This window comes from Barbus barbus (assembly GCF_936440315.1).
Source record: "Barbus barbus genome assembly, chromosome: 25".
NCBI lineage: Eukaryota > Metazoa > Chordata > Actinopteri > Cypriniformes > Cyprinidae > Barbus > Barbus barbus.
In genome coordinates, this window is record NC_136753.1 from 24,314,479 (window position 1) to 24,333,780 (window position 19,302).

Genomic DNA, 19,302 nt, shown 5'->3' on the forward strand with positions numbered 1-19,302 from the left:
CAAAAAATAAATAAGATGTTTAACCATTTTTTTAACACATTTTGATAAAACAGTTGTAGTATAGCGTAATATATTGCTTATTGTTATATTTTAAGATAAATAATAATGAATATTTTATAAACATTATAAAGTTTATATTATTTTATCGTTTTTAAGAAAAAACTATGCATTAATTGAATTTGAAGATCAGGGTAAATTTTACTTATTTTGTCTTCTGGGAAATTTAGGCAAAATAAGAAAAATGCACACATCTCCATTCCGTTCAAAAGTTTTCACCCCCCGGCTCTTAATGCATGGTTTTTCCTTCTGGAGCATAAGTGAGCGTTTGAACCTTCTGTAATAGTTGCATATGAGTCTCTCAGTTGTCCTCGGTGTGAAAAGATGGATCTCAAAATCATGCAGTCATTGTTGAAAAAAGTTCAAATACACAAAAAGCTGGAAATCCAAAAGAATTTGTGGAATTTTTCTGAAGAACAGCAGGCAGTTTAACTGTTCAAGACAAACATAAACAACTATCACAAAACCGAAAAACAGTCGTGGATCATTCAGGAAATGACACACAGTATTAAGATTCAAGGGTATGCTCATTTTTATAAATTCAGTTATTTTTTCTTCTTGTGGAATATATATAAACAATCTGTTACTTGAAATCGCTTATTCAGGTCTGTACTAAATAAAAAATAACATGCAAGTTTCATGATCTCTCTTATTTTGTTAAAATTATTAAGTCAAGTCACCTTTATTTGTATAGCGCTTTTAACAATACAGATTGTGTCAAAGCACTTAACAGTATCAAATTGGAGGATAGAGCGTCAGTAATGTATAATAATAAGATTAAACATTCAGTTTTCAGTTAAAGGCATTTTATTATTGAATTCAGAGATGTCATTGACTAGCTCAGTTTAGTTTAAATAGTATCTGTGAAATCAAATTGATGATAATCGCTAGAAATTAAGTGTCCCCAACTGAGCAAGCCAGAGGCAACAGCGGCAAGGAATGGAGAAAAAAACCTTGGGAGAAACCAGGCTCAGTCGGGGGCCAGTTCTCCTCTGGCCAGGAGATTATTGTTTATTTATGGTTTTAATTAAAATTTTAAATGTATTATAATTCTATTTTTATATTGTTGCAATTTCTAACAATAATAGTATTATGTAGCAAACATATTATGTAACATAAACAGTATTATGTATTAACATATTTGCATATTCTGCAAGGGGTATGTACACTTATGAGCACAACTCTATTTGACAGTTAAATTAATTTTGACTGAAATAATTTTCAGTTAAGACTTTTATAATTGTTATGTTATATTATATTATTTAAAATAATCATTAAAAATTTTGAATATTTATTTTACTTTCACTTTTTGTTGTATTGTTGCATATTTGACAATTAAGTTAATTAAATTCAGGCTTTTATAATTGTCATATTATTTATTATTATATTATATTATTAAGATTAAATTATATTAATATTAAAGTTTTTAATATTCATTTTACTTTCAGTGGTGTTAGTTTCATTGTCAGCTAGTACTATTTTGCTGTGTTGTTGCACATTTGAATAGTAAATGTTCATTTTGACTGAAGTCATTTTCATTAAAGTGCTTTTATAATTGTGATTTGATGGAATTTCACCCAAGGCTCTTTTGAAAAAGGACTAAATCTTTCTCAGATTGCGCACATATCCAAGAGGCTCTATTTCAATTATTACTTTGTGATGTTTTCGACCCGTGTTGTCTGAGTACGAGCTTCAAAAAAGGGGATTGCAAGATCCGCAAGGTTATCGCGGAGGGTGGAAACGAGGTTGCAGTGGTCGGGTCTTTTGTCAGCTTTCTTTTGATGCGATTTTGCAGAGGTATTGGAGTGAAGATAAGGAGCCATGGTCATTTCTAAATTGCCTTTGGAGTGTGCATGAAGAGAGGAAAAACACATGGAGAATGAAGACAGATATAGAACAGATTTTAGTATGGTATAGATGTTATGTGTTGGTCAAGAATCATGTCAAGTATATTTTGTCATTGGCGCTTTGTTAATCATGTGGACGAAGCTTGTGACATTTTGATTGAAAAGTAAATGCATTTACTATAGGTAGTCAATTGTCATCTTCAGTGATGTAGTTTTGTCCAATTTTGTGTCTTTTGAGTTGTATTATTCCTCCTGTGGAACAAAATGTTTTGATGGCAACTTCAAGTTTTCCATAGAACACACATAAATCATTCACTTTTAGTTGTTTTATCTAGTTTTACTCAACATCAGTTCTGCGTGACAATATGTTCTTGGAAGTTTTGAGGAAAAGTTTTTAGTTTGCTTAGGTGGTGGCTTTTTTATTGCAGATGAAGAGCAAGTTGAATATACTTGCTGCTCCAAATTTGTTATGGAAGTTCGATATAATTGCATATATTTATTCAAAATTATGAATTTTTACAGAATCTTAACCACTCATACTGAAAAAATATTGCCTTTCCTATGTTATGCTGTTGTTGCTATACAGTATAAACAATGATATTGTCAATGTATTATTATTATTATTATTATTATATAATATATGTGACCCAGGACCACAAAACCAGTCATAAGGGTCAATTTTTTGAAACTGAGATTTATACATTATCTGAAAGCTGAATAAATAAGCTTTCCATTGATATATGGTTTGTTAGGTTAGGACAATACTTAGGACAACTATTTGAAAATCTGGAATCTGAGGGTGCAAAAAAATCTAAATATTGAGAAAGTTGTCCAAATGAAATCCTTAGCAGTGCATATTACTAATCAAAAATGTTTACGGTTGGAAATTTACAAAATATCTTCATGCAACATGATCTTTACTTAATATCCTAATGATTGGCATGAAGGAAAATTGATCATTTTGACCCATACAATGTATTGGTGGCTAAAATATACCCGTGCGACTGGTTTTGTGGTCCAGGGTCACATATGTACTATGGCTATATTGTTTTATGTAATATAGTATATGTCATTAATTTGTACAGCTTCTTGTAAACATTATTTACTGAACAAAAAAGTCATACTTAAAATCAATGACAAGGTCACAGGTGTTTTTTGCTAATAGTCTGACCTTGTTTGAGTTTGATTTCTTGGCTCTAGCCTCAGCAGGGGCCTGTCGCACAGATCTGCGCATTGGCTTTGCTCAATTGCTTTTGTGTCAGACCATTGTGAGCCTCCCAGAACACTTGACCCATATGAGACTGCAATATTCAAGTACAAATATTAGAGACAGGCGAATACTGTGTAGTCTAGCTCTAGGATACTTCCACAGACCATGTAACCATGCTCGGTCATTCTATCGTAGTGTTTTTCTGTTCCTGTCACATTCCTTCTGTCACTATGAAGCACGGTGTTAGCAATATAGAGGATGATGCATTCATTCAAGTCTGTGTGCACACTTTTGAGGTCACTGATGTTTCTCTTCAAGAAAGATTCTGTCTGAAAGTTTCAACAGGTTGTCCTGTTAACGCACAGGGTCTCGTCCTCTCTCGACAGCTTTAATGACAGACAGTAACAGTAACAAGGTATTATGCAAGATGGATATCACTCAGATTACGCCAACCAGAGCTTGAGGGCGTCTGGTCTTTTAAACGAGGTTATCTATGCAATCTGTCACAAATGATGATGGAGCAGGGTAATAAGAGACATTTTCTCCAGTTCTACAACCTGGAGAGTCAGACAGCAGTGTCAGCTTTGCCTTGAATGAATTCTCAGCTTTCACTTCAGAGATTTTCTTGCCACCGGTCAGGGCTGCGGAGACCAGCTTCACCCAGCTCTGGCCCGAAGTGCAAATTTGCGCTTTCCCTCATTGAGGCGCATTTCATCCATTATGACTACAATAGGAGGTATTAATAGCTTCTCGTTGGCTTACAATGGTAATTTTTCACCTGTTCGGTTCAGGCTGATGCTTGTTTAAATATAGGCCGTAGAGGAATCCGCCTTGTATGGAGACCCCAAGCCACTTCCACGCAAAAGAACAAAGGGAGCCGAGGGACATCCGTCTACTACAAGAGATGGCAAACAATAACATGAGAACATTACAAGGAGAACAGCATGAAAGTGGCGAAGGTATCGGGGATGGAAAAGAGGTACATTATTCAACGAATCCTCCAACAAGTGCCGTTCCTCCTGGAGAAGAGCGAGTAACATGCACTCTTCTGGGCTTCAAGGCGAGTGCTGTTGAATTCTGAATTAAATTGCCAGGCTAAGAGTTGACAGTAGAATACCAGGCAGTGTCGTATTGTCATCCCATTGTGTGAATCTGACAGACAGTCGGAGAGGGATCTCATCCAAACAATAAAAGAAGCGAGCCTCATCCGACGGCCCCTCATTGTGTTCCGCACAAAACCCATAGCAGTGCACCTGTTAGCTTTGCCTTTCCGGTTTGATATCAGTCGAGATGGGGAAAGGTTGTTTCATGTGTCGTAGACCTGTAATTCTAGAATCGAATCCTCACATATAGATTGGAGCTCGTGCCGGGCACTTTCTGCATAAATTTGCGCTCGTCTGGGGTATCGTTCATCGTGCTTAATTTATTCCGACGGACGCTTCAGCGGAATACACACAGCGCCCTCAAGAGGCTCTAAAGCAAACTGCAGCAGATTTTTTGCACCTGTTTTGCACAAGGCTGCTCTGAAAGTGGAGGAGCAGGCATGCTTGTTGTGTTCCCTAGTGGAATAGCATCAGTCTCCGTGTGAACTGAGACTTGGAAAGAAAGTGGGCTGGGTGTCGGCCCTGCCAGGGCTGCTGGTGTGTTATCTGTTTTTTGGAGTAGTGCATTCTGGGAGAGCAGATGGGACTTTAGGGGCTTAGCAGAGATCAGAGAGTGACACATGGTGGACCTCAGGGATCGTTCATGGGATATTCACCTCTCAGTCCATCCTCAGATATTGGCCTGTAAGCTGACCGCCGTCTGTCATGGAGCTCTGAACTAATCTTACTTTTCAACAATGTTCATTTGTAGTTTAAAAAAAGTTTTTTTTTTATAAAATACGATATGCTGGTTGATTAATTTAATTAATCAAAATTAAAGTTAATTCTTTCTTTGAAAATCCCCCAAATTAGGAGAACTGAAAGACATTATTATGGCAGATGAGTAAATAATAAAATATACACCAGAGTTAAAAAATTTGGGTTTGGTAGGATGTTTTTGAAAGAAGTTTATTGTACTCACCAAATATTAATACAGTGTAAAGCAGCTGTTTTGTATTTTTAATATATTTTGAGTTGAGTATATCTGAGTTTTCAGCATCATTACTCCAGTCTTCAGTGTTACATGATCTTTCCGAAATCTTTCTAATATAATGATGTCCTCCACTAGCAACATTTGTTTTTTTATTATCAATGTTGAAACTGTTGCTTAATATTTTTTTAGGATTCTTTGATAGAACAGAAAGTTGGAAAGAACAGCATCTATTTGAAATATAAATATTTTGTAAGATTTTAATTGTCTTTACTGTCACTTCTTGAGCATGCATCCTTGCTATATAAAAGAAAAAAAATCTTACTGACACTTAAACTTTTGAATGATTCTGGCATAGAAGTTGATAACGATACTTGTTGAAACCTTTTCATGTGTATCATTAATATATTACTTTCCAGAGCCAACAATCATTACAACTGCTCCCAACACGCTGGACGTGACCGTCGGTGAGAGCATCATTCTTCCCTGCCAGGTGTCCTACGATCCCTCGCTGGAGCTCAAGTTCACCTGGTTTTTCAACGAGCAGCTGATCCACTTTGGCAGCCACGGAGGATACTTTGAAAAAGTTGGCGGAGTAAGAAGAAAATTATTACAAATACCCTATTCAGTGGTTTATAGGTTTATACCACATTCAAAAGTAATACTGGGATTACCAAGATAAAATGAATAGTTTTGGGCTGGTCATGTGATCTCGTCATGGCAGTCACCATGAAGTGTGACAAACCTTATGTTGAATAAAATAACATAAAAATCTAGGTTACTAAACATAGACACAGTTTGTTTTTAATTAGTCATCTTTACTCTTTTTTTAAAAAATACTACAAACTAACACAGTGTCTGTTAGCAGGGAGCCACACAGTATTCGCTTCACATACATATATGCAAATTTATAGAAACTAATTGGTCGTATATTATACTTAAGGTATTCATATCGAGTACTTTCAGCTGAATTCTTTGGGGGAGGGGGGTGGATCCTTTCATTAAATTCCACAGTTTTGAGTTTGTGAATTTATGATAAGAGATTTTCCCATTATATGTGCAGCCACTGACAACCCATTCTGTATTAATCTAGAGTATAATTAGGCTTCCCTCTCAGTGATATGAATTACTGCACTTGTACAGTCACATGCGTTTCTTTTCTTTTCATTAAATGTTCATGATTTTATTTCCTTTTTTGGGGGTGAGGGGCTGATTCTCGTCATCTAGCTCATCATGTCATCCATAGGAGCCCCATCGCCAAAGAAACAAGCGATGGAGAATGTTCAAGATGAAAGTGCTCTATTTTAAGAGCGAAAACTGCCACTCTAATATTATTTAACATGATTACTATGATTTAATATGAGTGGTGCATCTTAATAGCAGTGCTTTGAGTGAAGAATGTGGGGAAAGTATATACCCTGAAAAAGGAAACAAAATGTAGTTATTAATTCAAGATATCCGACCTTTGCTTAAGTCATTTAAACCGTTCAAAGTACTCACAGAGACACATACCAAAATAGATAATGCTCCATGCCAGAAATCAGACAGATTTTTGATTCATCATAAAGTCTGGTCCAATTTTTTGCGTATACTGACAAAAAAAAAAAAAAAAAAAAGCAGCGGCTATTTGTGCAAATAGCATATTTTCTTAGCGATAGATACCGTTTACATTAAGTGCAAATAGCTATAGATTCTATTCACACTTTGTTAAAATAGCAAGATTTTTCTGATATTTACTACTTATTGCAAATAATGCCAATTATCTGCACCTCAGTATTGTAGTACATTATAAAACCGTACGCAATAATGTATTGAGTGTAAATAATAGTTTTAATTCAAATTATTAAATGGATGCCACCTTAATTGGTACAATAAAGCCCTCCCTACACCTACCCTAATCCTACCCGATACTTTATTTTCAACTTTTTGATTATTTCCTTCATTTTTATTGAAAATAAATGCCTTTCCGATGCGATATGAGATTTGAAAAGGGAGAAAAATGTTTGGAAAAAGGCAGGTTCGAACTCGGGTCGATCGAGTGAAAAAGCATGAGCCTATCTACGCCACTGAAACTGATGCTGAATGAACGTCTTTTTTTAGTGTTGACTAATCCAATCACACGTTGGTGGGCGGAGTTAGTGTAAATAGCCTTTGCCAACAATGCGGGCTATTTGCACTTAGTATAAATAGACACTCCTGAAAGAAAGAAAAAACATCTTGACAGAAAGAAATTTTGTTTGATATACATATTAAAACAAAATCTTATCAATACTTTTGAAAAGCACATTTTAAAACAATTCAAAACAAGCTAGTTGTACAGAGAAATAAACACGAGAGATAAATATAATTGAATAAAAATACATTTCCTTTCTTTACCCAAACTGTGAATCCTTACCATGACTTTGATCTTTCTCTTTCAGCAGCACTCGGCAGGTGACATCATGATCCGGAACATTCAGCTGAGGCATGCTGGGAAATACACGTGTGCCGTGCAGACCAAGGTGGACAGCAGCTCCATCGCAACCGACCTGATTGTCAGAGGTGAAAATGCTTTAAAACCCACACAGCCCATTCACACTGTACATATCACATCTTATATATACAGACATAATCTTTTGCACACTGTGACTATTGAATATTAAATGTTGATCATAAAAAACAACTGGATACAGTGTTACAGACAGTTAAACAAGCCCTTGAAGCATTGTAAGTATTTACCAAATGGAGGAAAGATGTGCTGGTTTTCCTGCCTTAGCAAAAATTACCCATAAAAAATGAGACATAATCTAATTAGGGCTTTTAAGTCAGTGAAAACATGTAGCTCAGAGTTAACCAGCTGCACTGGTGTGCTTTAGGCGGCCGTTTATATGCAGCCTACAAGCGTGACAACCTGTGTGTGTGTGTGTGTGTGTGTGTTTCTGGTTTGCATGGCTGTCTTCTGTCTCAGGTCCCCCCGGCCCCCCTACCAGCATCCATGTGGAAGAAATCACAGATACCACTGCCACTCTCTCCTGGAGGCCTGGTCCTGATAATCACAGTCCAATTACTGCCTACACCATCCAGGCTAGAACCCCTTTCTCCCTCGGCTGGCAAGCTGTTAGCACAGGTGGGGCTTCTAACCAGTCTTCACTGATCAAAACATTTGCTGCATAGTTTACTTTTTTCATCCCCCTGCTTTTTCCTCTCCTATTATGTAGTGAGATTTTCATCTTGTGTTTTTGTGTGTGTTTGTTTTTGCTTTTTATGCCTTGCAAAACTGCATTTGTGAAATGACTGTTTTTTTCTACATGTAGTTTGCTTTCTCTTTAGCTTGAAACAGAGAATCCAAAGATGTTTAGCGAAATGTTGAGGCTGCTCTTTTCCATACCATGAAAGTGAAGGGTGTCCATGGGCCATCAAGCTAAATAAATGACTTAAAGTATCATGAAAGTACCATACATTTCCATATGACTCATGTGCCAAACTTTTGAAGGTTTTTGATCAATTTATGCAAGGAAAAAACTAAAATCTAATTCATATATAGCAGTCCCTTTCACTTGGCGGCCATATTTTCAGCACCTCCGGGCAGCTCAAACAAGTCCATGTCCCATCTAAATGAATGGGGGAATCCTGAAGTCTCAAAAACTGCTCACTGAACTCACTGAATTAAATTACATATTTTAAATCAGCAACAAAATCTGAAATGAACTGCCCCATGAATGTTGTTTCTTATGCTCAAATAACGTTTAAAAAGCTTATTTTTCAGGCTAGACCAGCCAATGCGCATACGCAGTCACAACATGCTTATAACTGTGCGTGCATATTGGCTGGTCTAGCCTCAAGTTCTATGGGAACTGGAGCTTCTAACGGCCACTGCAGTGACGCAATGACTTTACCAATCAGCGATTGGCTCTTTCATTTAGATGCCGGGACTATTCTGCCATGATGCGTGTTGTCATAAGTATAGGAGTGAACTGTGTTTGTATTTCTATAGTCTTTGTATATATTCATTATTAATTTAAATAATATATGTGACCCTGGAACACCAAACAAGTCATAAGTGTCAATTTTTTCAAATTTGAGATTTATACATAATCTAAAACCTGAATAAATAATCTTTCCATTGATGTATGGGTTGTTAGGATAGGACAATATTTGGCCGAGATACAACTATTTGAAAATCTGGAATCTGAGGGTGCCAAAAAAATCTAAATATTGAGAAAATCGCCTTAAAGTTGTCCAAATGAAGATCTTAGCAATTCATATATATATATACAGTGCATATATTTACAGTAGGAAATTTACAAAATATCTTCATGGAACATGATGTTTATTTAATATCCTAATGATTTTTGGCATGAAAGAAAAATCGATAAGTTTAACCCATACAATGTATTTTTGGTATTTTGACAAATATACCTGTGGTACTTATGACTGGGTTTGTGGTCCAGCGTCACATATGTGTATGTTGTCTTTTATGTTCACCAAGGCTGCATTTATTTGATGAGAAATACAGTTAAGACTGTAATATTGTGAAATATTGTTATTGTTTAAAATAACTGTTTTCTATTTTAATATATTAATTTTAAATACAAATTTAAAAAATATTAATTTAAAATTATAATTTGAGGCATCCTTGCTGAATTAAAAAAATTATTTCTTTAAGAAAAATGTTACTGACCAAAAACCTTTGAACATATGATAGATAGATAGATATGCGCACTGTGCGTGGTGTTTGTGTGAGCGTCTGGGGGGCTCGTGCCAGCTCACGAGCAGGCTCGTCTCACAGTATGTGTGTGTTTTGTTTTGTTCCAGTGCCTGAGGTGGTCGGGGGCTCGCATCTGACTGCTACAGTCATCGAGCTTAACCCCTGGGTGGAGTATGAGTTCAGAGTGTTGGCAAGCAATGCAGTGGGCACAGGAGAGCCAAGCAAACCCTCGAAGAAAGCCAGGACGAAAGAAACCGGTGAGTGCTTCTGTCACATTAGTCTACATGTGGCTCTTTCAATTAGCATCCTGTGGTGTGATGCACTATCTTCCGTTACTAACGTTGGAGGCGGGACCCAAACTAGAATATCATAGAGACTTGGAGGCAGTGCATAGCAAAAAGCTAAAAAGCACTTTAGCAACCACACAGCAATATCCTGCAATGCTTAAACATCCTGGCAGCTCATTTTGCATGGGCAAACACCACTCACATTTCTTCAAAAATGTAAAAATGTAGTTAAACTTTAATCATATCAGTTTTAATTGTCAGTTCATAGTCAAACTTCTAAATCATATTATTTAATTTTTCAAATAGAAATCGTGACCAGCATCTAAAAATATAAACATGTCCTTGTACATTAAAACATTATTTAACATAACTGAACTCAAGTCATATCCATATTATTTGTTGAACGTTTAAATCATATGTAAGATTTGAAGTCTTAAATGGTCAGACCTGAGCCGGACTGAGGAAATCTTTTCCTTCCTTCCAGTTCCCAAGGTCACCCCAGCCAACGTGAGCGGAGGAGGTGGCAGTCGATCAGAGTTAGTCATCACTTGGGAGGTAAGATGGTCAGTGCACTTCACTCGCCCGTCTGGCGGTGTGTGTGTGTGTGTGTGTGTGTGTGTGCGCGTTTCTCTCCCTTAGTGAGTCTTTTGTATACAGTCTCCTTTTGCAAACTGGCTAGACTCTATTGTTCCCTTTATGTGAGGTTTTCATTAATCATAGTAAAGCCGATACACATAACACTTCATTTTCTGTAAGAGCTGTGCAGCAATAACTGCCGCTGTCATACAAGAGAAGCAACGAAGATAATTAAATGGAGTTACCCTCCAATTTTTCGAGGAACTTTTCAAAGATTATGTTCTCTCTCTCTGTATCTCCTTTCATGAGACGTGTTCTATTGTTCAGGTTTGAGAGTCATCTGGTGTTATCTATTGAGCTAGAAGTTTGTCACAGGCAGCTTGAAACTTCACTTCGAGAGTTTCTCGCTGTATTGTCTTTGAAATAAAAATGACAGATACCACAGAACAACGTCTATTGTACTAGAGAATTTCATGTACTTTTACTCCAAAACCACCATGTCCCACTAATGCAAGAAGCAGGGATTGTAGGTGGGGGGAGTGAATGTCCAGCGCTCTCTCCACCTTCAATACCACGACTGAGGTGCCCTTGAGCAAGGCACCGAACCCCCAACTGCTCCCCGGGCGCCGCAGCATAAATGGCTGCCCACTGCTCCGGGTGTGTGTTCACGGTGTGTGTGTGTGTTCACTGCTGTGTGTGTGTTCACTGCTGTGTGTGTGTTCACGGTGTGTGTGTGTTCACTGCTGTGTGTGTGCACGTTGGTGTTTACATCGGTTTGTGTTTACATAATATATGTGTGTGTACTGTATATATTTATTATTTATGTATAAATACACACATGCATGAATATATTTCAGAAAAATGTATGTTTGTATATTAAATATATTTATATAAATATGAATATAAATATATTGCTAATACATGTAAATACATGCTAATACATGTAAATATTTTCAAAATATATACTGTATGTGTGTGTATTTATATATACATAATAAATATATGCAATACACACATATTATGTAAACAAAAACATCTATTTTGGATGTGATTAATCACAATTAATCATTTGACAGCACTAAAAAATACGTATTGTTATTGTTAGTTTAGTAACATGCACCAAACTTGTTGAAATCAGTTGTCAATCAAATGCTTTTTGTAGAGTTTCTAGAGTTTTTGCAGCTCCAAATGAGCCAAGCATGAGGTTTAATTTCAGCCACAGTGCAGTCTTAGAAAGCAGCTGACTGTGTAGGTTCTATAAAATAAGGCAGCTCATAGGTTTTGGAACGCATCCCATTAGTTTTGGTCTCTCCATAGCAAATTGTTATTTTTACAGCAGACACTGGAGAGAGCGCTTGATTACAGGTGCATTTTTATTTAGCCATTAAGCTCTCCCGCACAAGTGTGCGAGCGTGAAAACATAATCTCTCCCCTTCTTTGACTCGCATGCCATGGTTTGGATGCTATTTTCTGGTGGTCTCAGCGTTACCGCACCACATTACTGCATGGTCAGTGGCAGGCCGAGACTTCAAACAAAACCACCATGATATCATTACCTGGCAAAACGATTTCCTGGGAGATGCAATCCCTCTCTTGCTGAAGAGGCCGGGATGACAGCTATTGCCTCAGACCGCGCCGCAGCACAGATTAGTGCGGATGCGCCATCTGATGCCTGACAGGTGTCAGAGAAGTCATACGTCCTGTCGTTTGTAGGAAAGATGGGAGTGTTTGTGCGTAAACCCCTGAGTTAATAGAAAACACACCTTACAAACAAGTTTTGTGATTACTCGGATAGAAAAACCATGACATTTAGATGACATTACCATTGTACATGTCCAAAAACGTGGTTGTTTTTGTCTGTTATGTGCATATGTATAGATAACATTTTGAATAGGATTCATAATAAAGGTTATGTCGTTTATTTTAGATGTATGTGCTTTATTTGTGGGTTGCAGCCCGTTCCTGAAGAGCTCCAGAACGGAGCAGGCTTTGGCTACGTCGTTGCTTTCCGGCCCTTTGGTGCCACCGGGTGGATGCAGGCGGCAGTTCCCTCTCCTGAAGCCTCCAAATACATCTTCAAAAACGAGACCATTTTACCCTTTTCTCCATTCCAAGTCAAAGTGGGGGTGTACAATAACAAGGGGGAAGGACCTTTTGGACCCGTGGTCACCATCTACTCTGCTGAGGAGGGTCAGTCATATTAACCGTAGCGTTTGGTTGCGTGCAACAGAGAAATTAAAGTCGAATGTACCTTTTGACATTTCGCTGTGGAACGCTTAGCAGGCAGTTAATAGGAGACAAGTTAACTGAAGTGTGTTGTGCCAGAACCCATTAATCATAGTCTGCCTTGTTTTTCAAAAAGAGTTGGACTTTTTGAAGACTTTTGTTGAATGAAATGGTCTAATCGAAGAATTTCTCCTTCGAACCCAGAGCCTGGAAGGGCACCCAGTCGACTCAGAGCCAAGAGTCTTTCAGCGTTTGACGTTGAGGTGTCCTGGAAGGCCCTTCCCTGGAGCACAAGCAAGAAACGTGTTCTCGGCTATGAGGTACACTAAAAACTATCAAATTAACGTTGCATTCATTTTTTGACGTTATATCATCGTGATGTTTTAAAAATCGAAATATTAAAATCATTACAAAAATGAATAAAACTTCGAAATGTCTACTTTTTAATTATGCTTTTAAAAAACTGAAGGATTCGCTTACATTTTCTTCAAATGTAAATATCAGTTAATCGTTCTAATTACTGAGCTATAAATAAGATTTTTTTTAATTCCCTTTAAATCCTACAAAATAAATCTGTTTGTTGACAAGTGCATAATTAACATTGATTAGCTCAGAATGTTGTAAAATAATGACTTAATTAGTCACACTTAAAAAAAATCTGATACAATTTAAAACTACTGATTTTTCAGTTTTGAATAAAAACGATATATTTTAAATTTAGTTTATTACAATTACACTCCAAAGTGTTTTTAAAGAATTAATTGTTTATTCAGCACAGCAACAGCAATATTAAATTGTTTAAAGGTAGCAGTAAATAATAAATAAAAAAAAAAAAAAATCTAAATTAAAAAGTAAAATAAAATAAAATCCAAAATAAAAGTTTTTGTTTACATAGTGTGTGTGTGTGTGTGTGTGTGTGTGTGTGTGTGTGTGTGCACTGTGTATATTTATTATGTATACATAAATACACACACATGCAGTATATATTTTGAAAATATTTCTATTAACATAATTTATATTATATATAAATCTATTTAATATATAAACAAAATATTTTTCTGAAATACATGCATGTGTTTGTATTTAGATAATAAATATACACAGCACACACATGTATTATGTAAACAAAAACTTTTATTTTGGATGCCATTAATCAAGATTAATCATTTGACAGCACTAATATATATATATATATATATATATATATATATATATATATATATATATATATATATATATATATATATATATATATATATATATATATATATATATATATATATATATAAAATAAAGTTATAAAAAAGTTTACTGAGCAGCAAATAAGCATATTAGAATGATCTCTGAAGGATAATGTGACGCTGAAGACTAATGATGCCGAAAATTCAGCTTTACCATCACAGGACTGAATTACATTTAATTATAATAATATTTCACATTTAATTATAATAATATTTATTTTTTATCAAATAAATGCGGCCTTGGTGAACATAGCCTTTTAAATACAATTCAAATTCATGCCGACCTCAAACATGTGAACAATATTAAATATTAATAATACTTCCCTCTTAGTTTTGTGCCATTCAATGTTTTTTTTTACTTTAACTCTTGGTAAAGCATTTGAAAAAATCATAAATACAAAGACCTTTTGTCCTCTGCTAAAAAAAAATACAAAATACAAATTAGGTTTATATCACCATCCATCTCTGACTCTTGAGCTTAGACTGTCCAGAGACTTTTGGAGGGAAAAGGAAAATCAGTCAACCTGACAGTTGGGAAGCATTGCTCATGATGATTTGCCTATGACAGGTTCATTTCAATACGGCCACACTTCAGTGGCTGAGCAACCAAAGCACCTGTAAGCAGATAGCCTGCAATTCAGATATGCCACAAAGAAAATTACAAATGAATTCTTTCTCCTGCTAGTTTTAAATGATATTGCTCCAAGTTTATTAAAGTTTAATGTTGAGCAGCTCTGTTTTGTCTTTCTCTGTAGTTGAGATACTGGGGGAAGAATGAGAAAGAAGACACAGCTAGTGTGCTAAGGACAGTAGGAAACCGGACAATGGCCATTATTCAGGGCTTAAAAGGAAGTACCACTTATTACATAACGGTGAGGGCCTACAACACAGCAGGAACAGGACCACCAAGTCCAGCAGTCAATGTTACAACCAAAAAGCCTCGTAAGTAACTTTTTTTCTTTTTAAAAAGATTAAGCATTGAAGTTAAAGGGTAGTAACACTTATTGTATTAGATTACTGTATTAAAGTTTCTGTCTTCGTCCAGCCCCCAGCCAGCCGCCCTCAAAAGTCATGTGGAATGCATCAAACTCCAAAATCATTCTCAACTGGGAACAGGTGAAACCTCTGGAAAATGAATCCGAGGTCATGGGATACAAGGTAAGCCAGATCCTCTTGCAGAACTGAAGAACTTTGTCTGCTCTTTAGCATGCCTAACAACTCTCTTTAGCCTTAAATACATTCACAATATGACACAGCACCTTATTACCCAATGATTAAACAGCTTTCAGTGCTTTAGCGCCACCAAATGCTCTGATAAGTGTATGACAATGTCACAAATCTATTGGTTTGCTTATATTATTTTAGTGGAATTTCATTGCAAAGAATCCAGAAAGTCAAATGTTCTTAAAGAACCATCTCTTTCTTACCTTTTTATAATCTTTTTATGATCTTCAGATGTTAACCGTTTAGACATAAAGGTTCTTCTATGGCATTGTGAAGCCCCTTTATTTTTAAGAGTGTATCTACATTTCCTCATCAGCCCTTAAAAATCCCATATCATTCTGATAACAAGTGGAACGATGTAAAGGAAGATAATTGTTTAAAACTGTAATTGTAGGTACTGTATAAGCGGAACCAGTTCAGCAGGCCCAACATTATGGAGACCAACACCACCTCAGTGGAGCTCTCGCTGCCCATGGATGAGGAGTACATCATCCAGATCAGGCCTTTTGGAGAAGGAGGGGAAGGCAGCAGCAGCCGACAGATCACTATTCCCAGAATATCAGGTAGATCGTCCTCTGCTTCTTGACTTATTTTTAATTCCATTTTTATTTTATGCTATATTTTATTTAAGAGGAAAAAAGGTTGAAGCTTGCAATTTTAGAAATATAATGCATTATAAATAAATATAATATTCAAGAGATGATGTACAATCAACCGGTCATTATCACATAATTAAATTCAACAGGGCGATCAGACTTGAATTAGCCTGAAAGGATTTATTTTGCGCTAATGACCGGCTGACTGTACATTATCCTGATGATTACATTACTGCTCATCAAATAAATTAATAAATGGACATGAAATATTAAGTGATTTTCCTATGTGGGCAGAATTATATGAATATGAGAGACTTGAATATGAAATGCACCACTGTTCAAAACTTTTTAAATAATTAAAAATCTCTTATGCTCACCAAGGCTGCATTAAAAATGCTATTAAAGTACAAAACGTAATATTGTAAAATATAATCACAATTTAAAGTGTTTAATTTCTTTTCAAATGATATTTTAAAATTCATTTCAACATGTAATTTATTCCTGTGATGCAAAGCTGAATTTTCAGCATCATTACTCCAGTCTTTAGTGTCACATGATCCTTCAGAAGTCATTCTAATATGCTGATTTGATGCTTAAGAAACATTTATTTTTACTATTATTTATCAATGTTGAAAACACTTAATAAATTTGTGGAAACTGCAATGCTTTTTTTTTTTAATTTCATGAATAAAACGTTTAAAAGAACTTCTTTTTTTGATAGCAATGATGTCTTTACTGTCATTTATTATCGATTTAATGTGTCATGCTGAATATTAAATCTTTGAGATAACATAATATGTGACACTGGACCACAAAACCAGTCTTAAGTCGCTGGGGTATATTTATAGCAATAGCCAAAAATATGGGTCAAAATTATTGATTTTTCTTTTATGCCAAAAATCATTAGGACATTAAGTAAAGATCATGTTCCATGAAGATATTTTGTAAATTTTCTACTGTAAATATATATTTTTTTTTTTAAATGATTAGTAATATGCATTGCTAAGAACTTAATTTGACAACTTTAAAGGCGATTTTTCTCAGTATTTAGATTTTTTTTTTTGCACCCTCAAATTTCAGATCTTCAAATAGTTGTATCTCGGCCAACTATTGTCCTATCCTAGCAAACCATACATCAATGGAAATATTATTTATTCAGATGATGTATAAATCTCAATTTTGAAAAACTGACACTTATGTCTGATTTTGTGGTCCATGGTCTCACATAATAATATAATATAATATAATTTGACATCCCTAAAAATTGTTCCTCTGAAACTCTTCATCCTTTGCACTCCAACAATTGAAGCATCACTGAGATCTTGACTGTAATGTTAAATCATGTGCTTGTTTGTTTTAGCACTCCCCCGTTTTGTCTTCATTCATTCTTTTGCTGATTCATTCTGTTTCAGGTCCCAATGCCATCGGCTCGGCTTCCAGTGTGTCCACTCTCTCTGCTCTCAGTACAATAGCTCTCTCCCTCACAGCTCGCACATCTTTATGACAGAACACAGCGCGGGCCGCTGACTTCAGACGAAACGTTCTTCCTCGAGAGGAGACTGAGAAAAGTGACTCAGACAGATCGATGAAAACCCATTCATACAAACCAGAGGACCTACGTGAACCATAATACTGGGATAAAGAGAAAAAGATGAAAAAAAAAAAAAAAAGGGTGTGTGGTTCGCTAGCCAATTCAAAAAAAGATTGAAGGCTGATGGGATTGAATTTGATGTTACCAAAGCAGCTTTAAAGAAAAAAAAAATAAAATCTTAGCTTTTTACTTTTTTGTTTGATCCAGTTCTGTCTGTTCCTATTACAGTACGCCGGGTGTGTAGGAACTGCTTTAGATGCATGTCATGTACAATGTTTTGTAAGAGAATGCAGGTGTCTGAAACTTAATCATTTAGAGCGAGACATATTTGGCTGAAAACCAGCTAATCATCACAATATGACGGTCCTCTGAGGGTCACACGCACTTACAAGCTAAGAATCTCCAAGGACTTCTTACTGTTTACGACACAGGAATACTTGCACTGAAACCACATCTGGAAGAAAGTGAACTACAACAAAAAGCATCCTGACCAGAAACTCGAGAGAATGCTGCTACAAGGCCAAGTTGGGCATTGGCGTCTTTGTCACCTCCCTGGTCAGCAGCAAACGGACACCAGGCGTTGACATTGGCCATCTCTTTTTTCTGTCATCTTCCGCTTATCTGTTTGTGTGTCGCGTCTAGAGCTCTTCTTTGCCTTTTGTGTGCCTCATTGTGTGTTTTTTGAAATCCTCAGGTTCTCAGAAAAGCCTTAATACATATTTCTTAGCATTACCTACTTAGATAAGTGCTGGACGCCAGGGCTGTGAGCGGTTAGTCAAGCGGGATGCTGGGGTTGCTGGTGCGAGTTTATTGCTTCCATGTTCCATATTATGACAGCCGTATGCTGTTCCTCATTGTTTCAAGGCAATACGGTGTGCGTGTGTGTGCGTGTGTGACCTCTGCTAACGTAGGGGCTCGAGCTCTGCATTTTTTTTAAATGCCATGTGGGATTGGTGCGATGAAAGCAGCTTGTCATTTCTTGAGGTGCAAATACTGCTTAAAGGGACACGTGGAGCTCTGAGACTGAGTGAAAACAAATATGTAAATGCTTTTTTGTATATTCCAGATAATTTATATTTAAGTGGACGACATCAAAGTTTCCTACAAAACTCATCTCGGTTTTTATCTAACAAACAGAATAGACGTTTCTTAGCTTACTGTGGCTCTGCATGTGGATGTATTCATTCCATTCTTGATTCATTAGGTACTAACCGATGAACTTTTGACAAAAGGATACAAATACAGTCATCCATTTCTGAAGATTTGTGTATCGGTGTGTGTGTCATAGCCAGAACGCTCTTTCTCTAAGCAGTGCTTTCCACCAAACTTCTTTGGCTTTATCGGAACTCCATTTATTGAACCGTATAACTTTTTCCTCCAAGGTTCTCTGTTTCTACTGGATCACAAAATAAATGACATTTGTAAAAATGATCACACAAATGTTTTGATTGGGTGCATTATCTGTGGTTATAAGGTGCTTAGTAACAGTTCAACCAATACTTTTGTCATTTGCTCACCCAAACCTATATGACTATTGTGTATCATCACAAAGGACAAGTAAAGCTCATTAAAAAGGTACTATGTTCCAAATCTTTTAAAGCTTTCTATGAGAAATAGACATTAAGGCCAAACAGTTATTTGAGTATAGTTTACCCAAATATGAATATTGTTGTCGTTCACTCACCCT

At 36.2% G+C, this 19,302-nt stretch overlaps 1 protein-coding gene across 2 annotated transcripts in view; it reads left to right on the forward strand.

The window, feature by feature from the left end:
- The window catches only part of cntn4 (contactin 4), a 142,135-nt gene extending 123,083 nt beyond the window's left edge, over window positions 1–19,052 (forward strand). Inside the window, exons 13-23 of one of the 2 annotated variants that reach the window (XM_079377961.1) lie at window positions 5,607–5,782; window positions 7,608–7,728; window positions 8,135–8,293; window positions 9,982–10,131; window positions 10,646–10,716; window positions 12,693–12,927; window positions 13,168–13,283; window positions 14,960–15,146; window positions 15,250–15,362; window positions 15,823–15,991; window positions 17,437–19,052. In XM_079377961.1, the coding sequence (XP_079234087.1) occupies window positions 5,607–5,782; window positions 7,608–7,728; window positions 8,135–8,293; window positions 9,982–10,131; window positions 10,646–10,716; window positions 12,693–12,927; window positions 13,168–13,283; window positions 14,960–15,146; window positions 15,250–15,362; window positions 15,823–15,991; window positions 17,437–17,528 (1,589 nt within the window). In that variant the 3' untranslated portion in view covers window positions 17,529–19,052. The remainder of the gene's footprint in view (window positions 1–5,606; window positions 5,783–7,607; window positions 7,729–8,134; window positions 8,294–9,981; window positions 10,132–10,645; window positions 10,717–12,692; window positions 12,928–13,167; window positions 13,284–14,959; window positions 15,147–15,249; window positions 15,363–15,822; window positions 15,992–17,436) is intronic. The other variant, XM_079377962.1, reaches the window with a different exon arrangement.
- The last annotated feature ends 250 nt before the right edge of the window (window positions 19,053–19,302 follow it).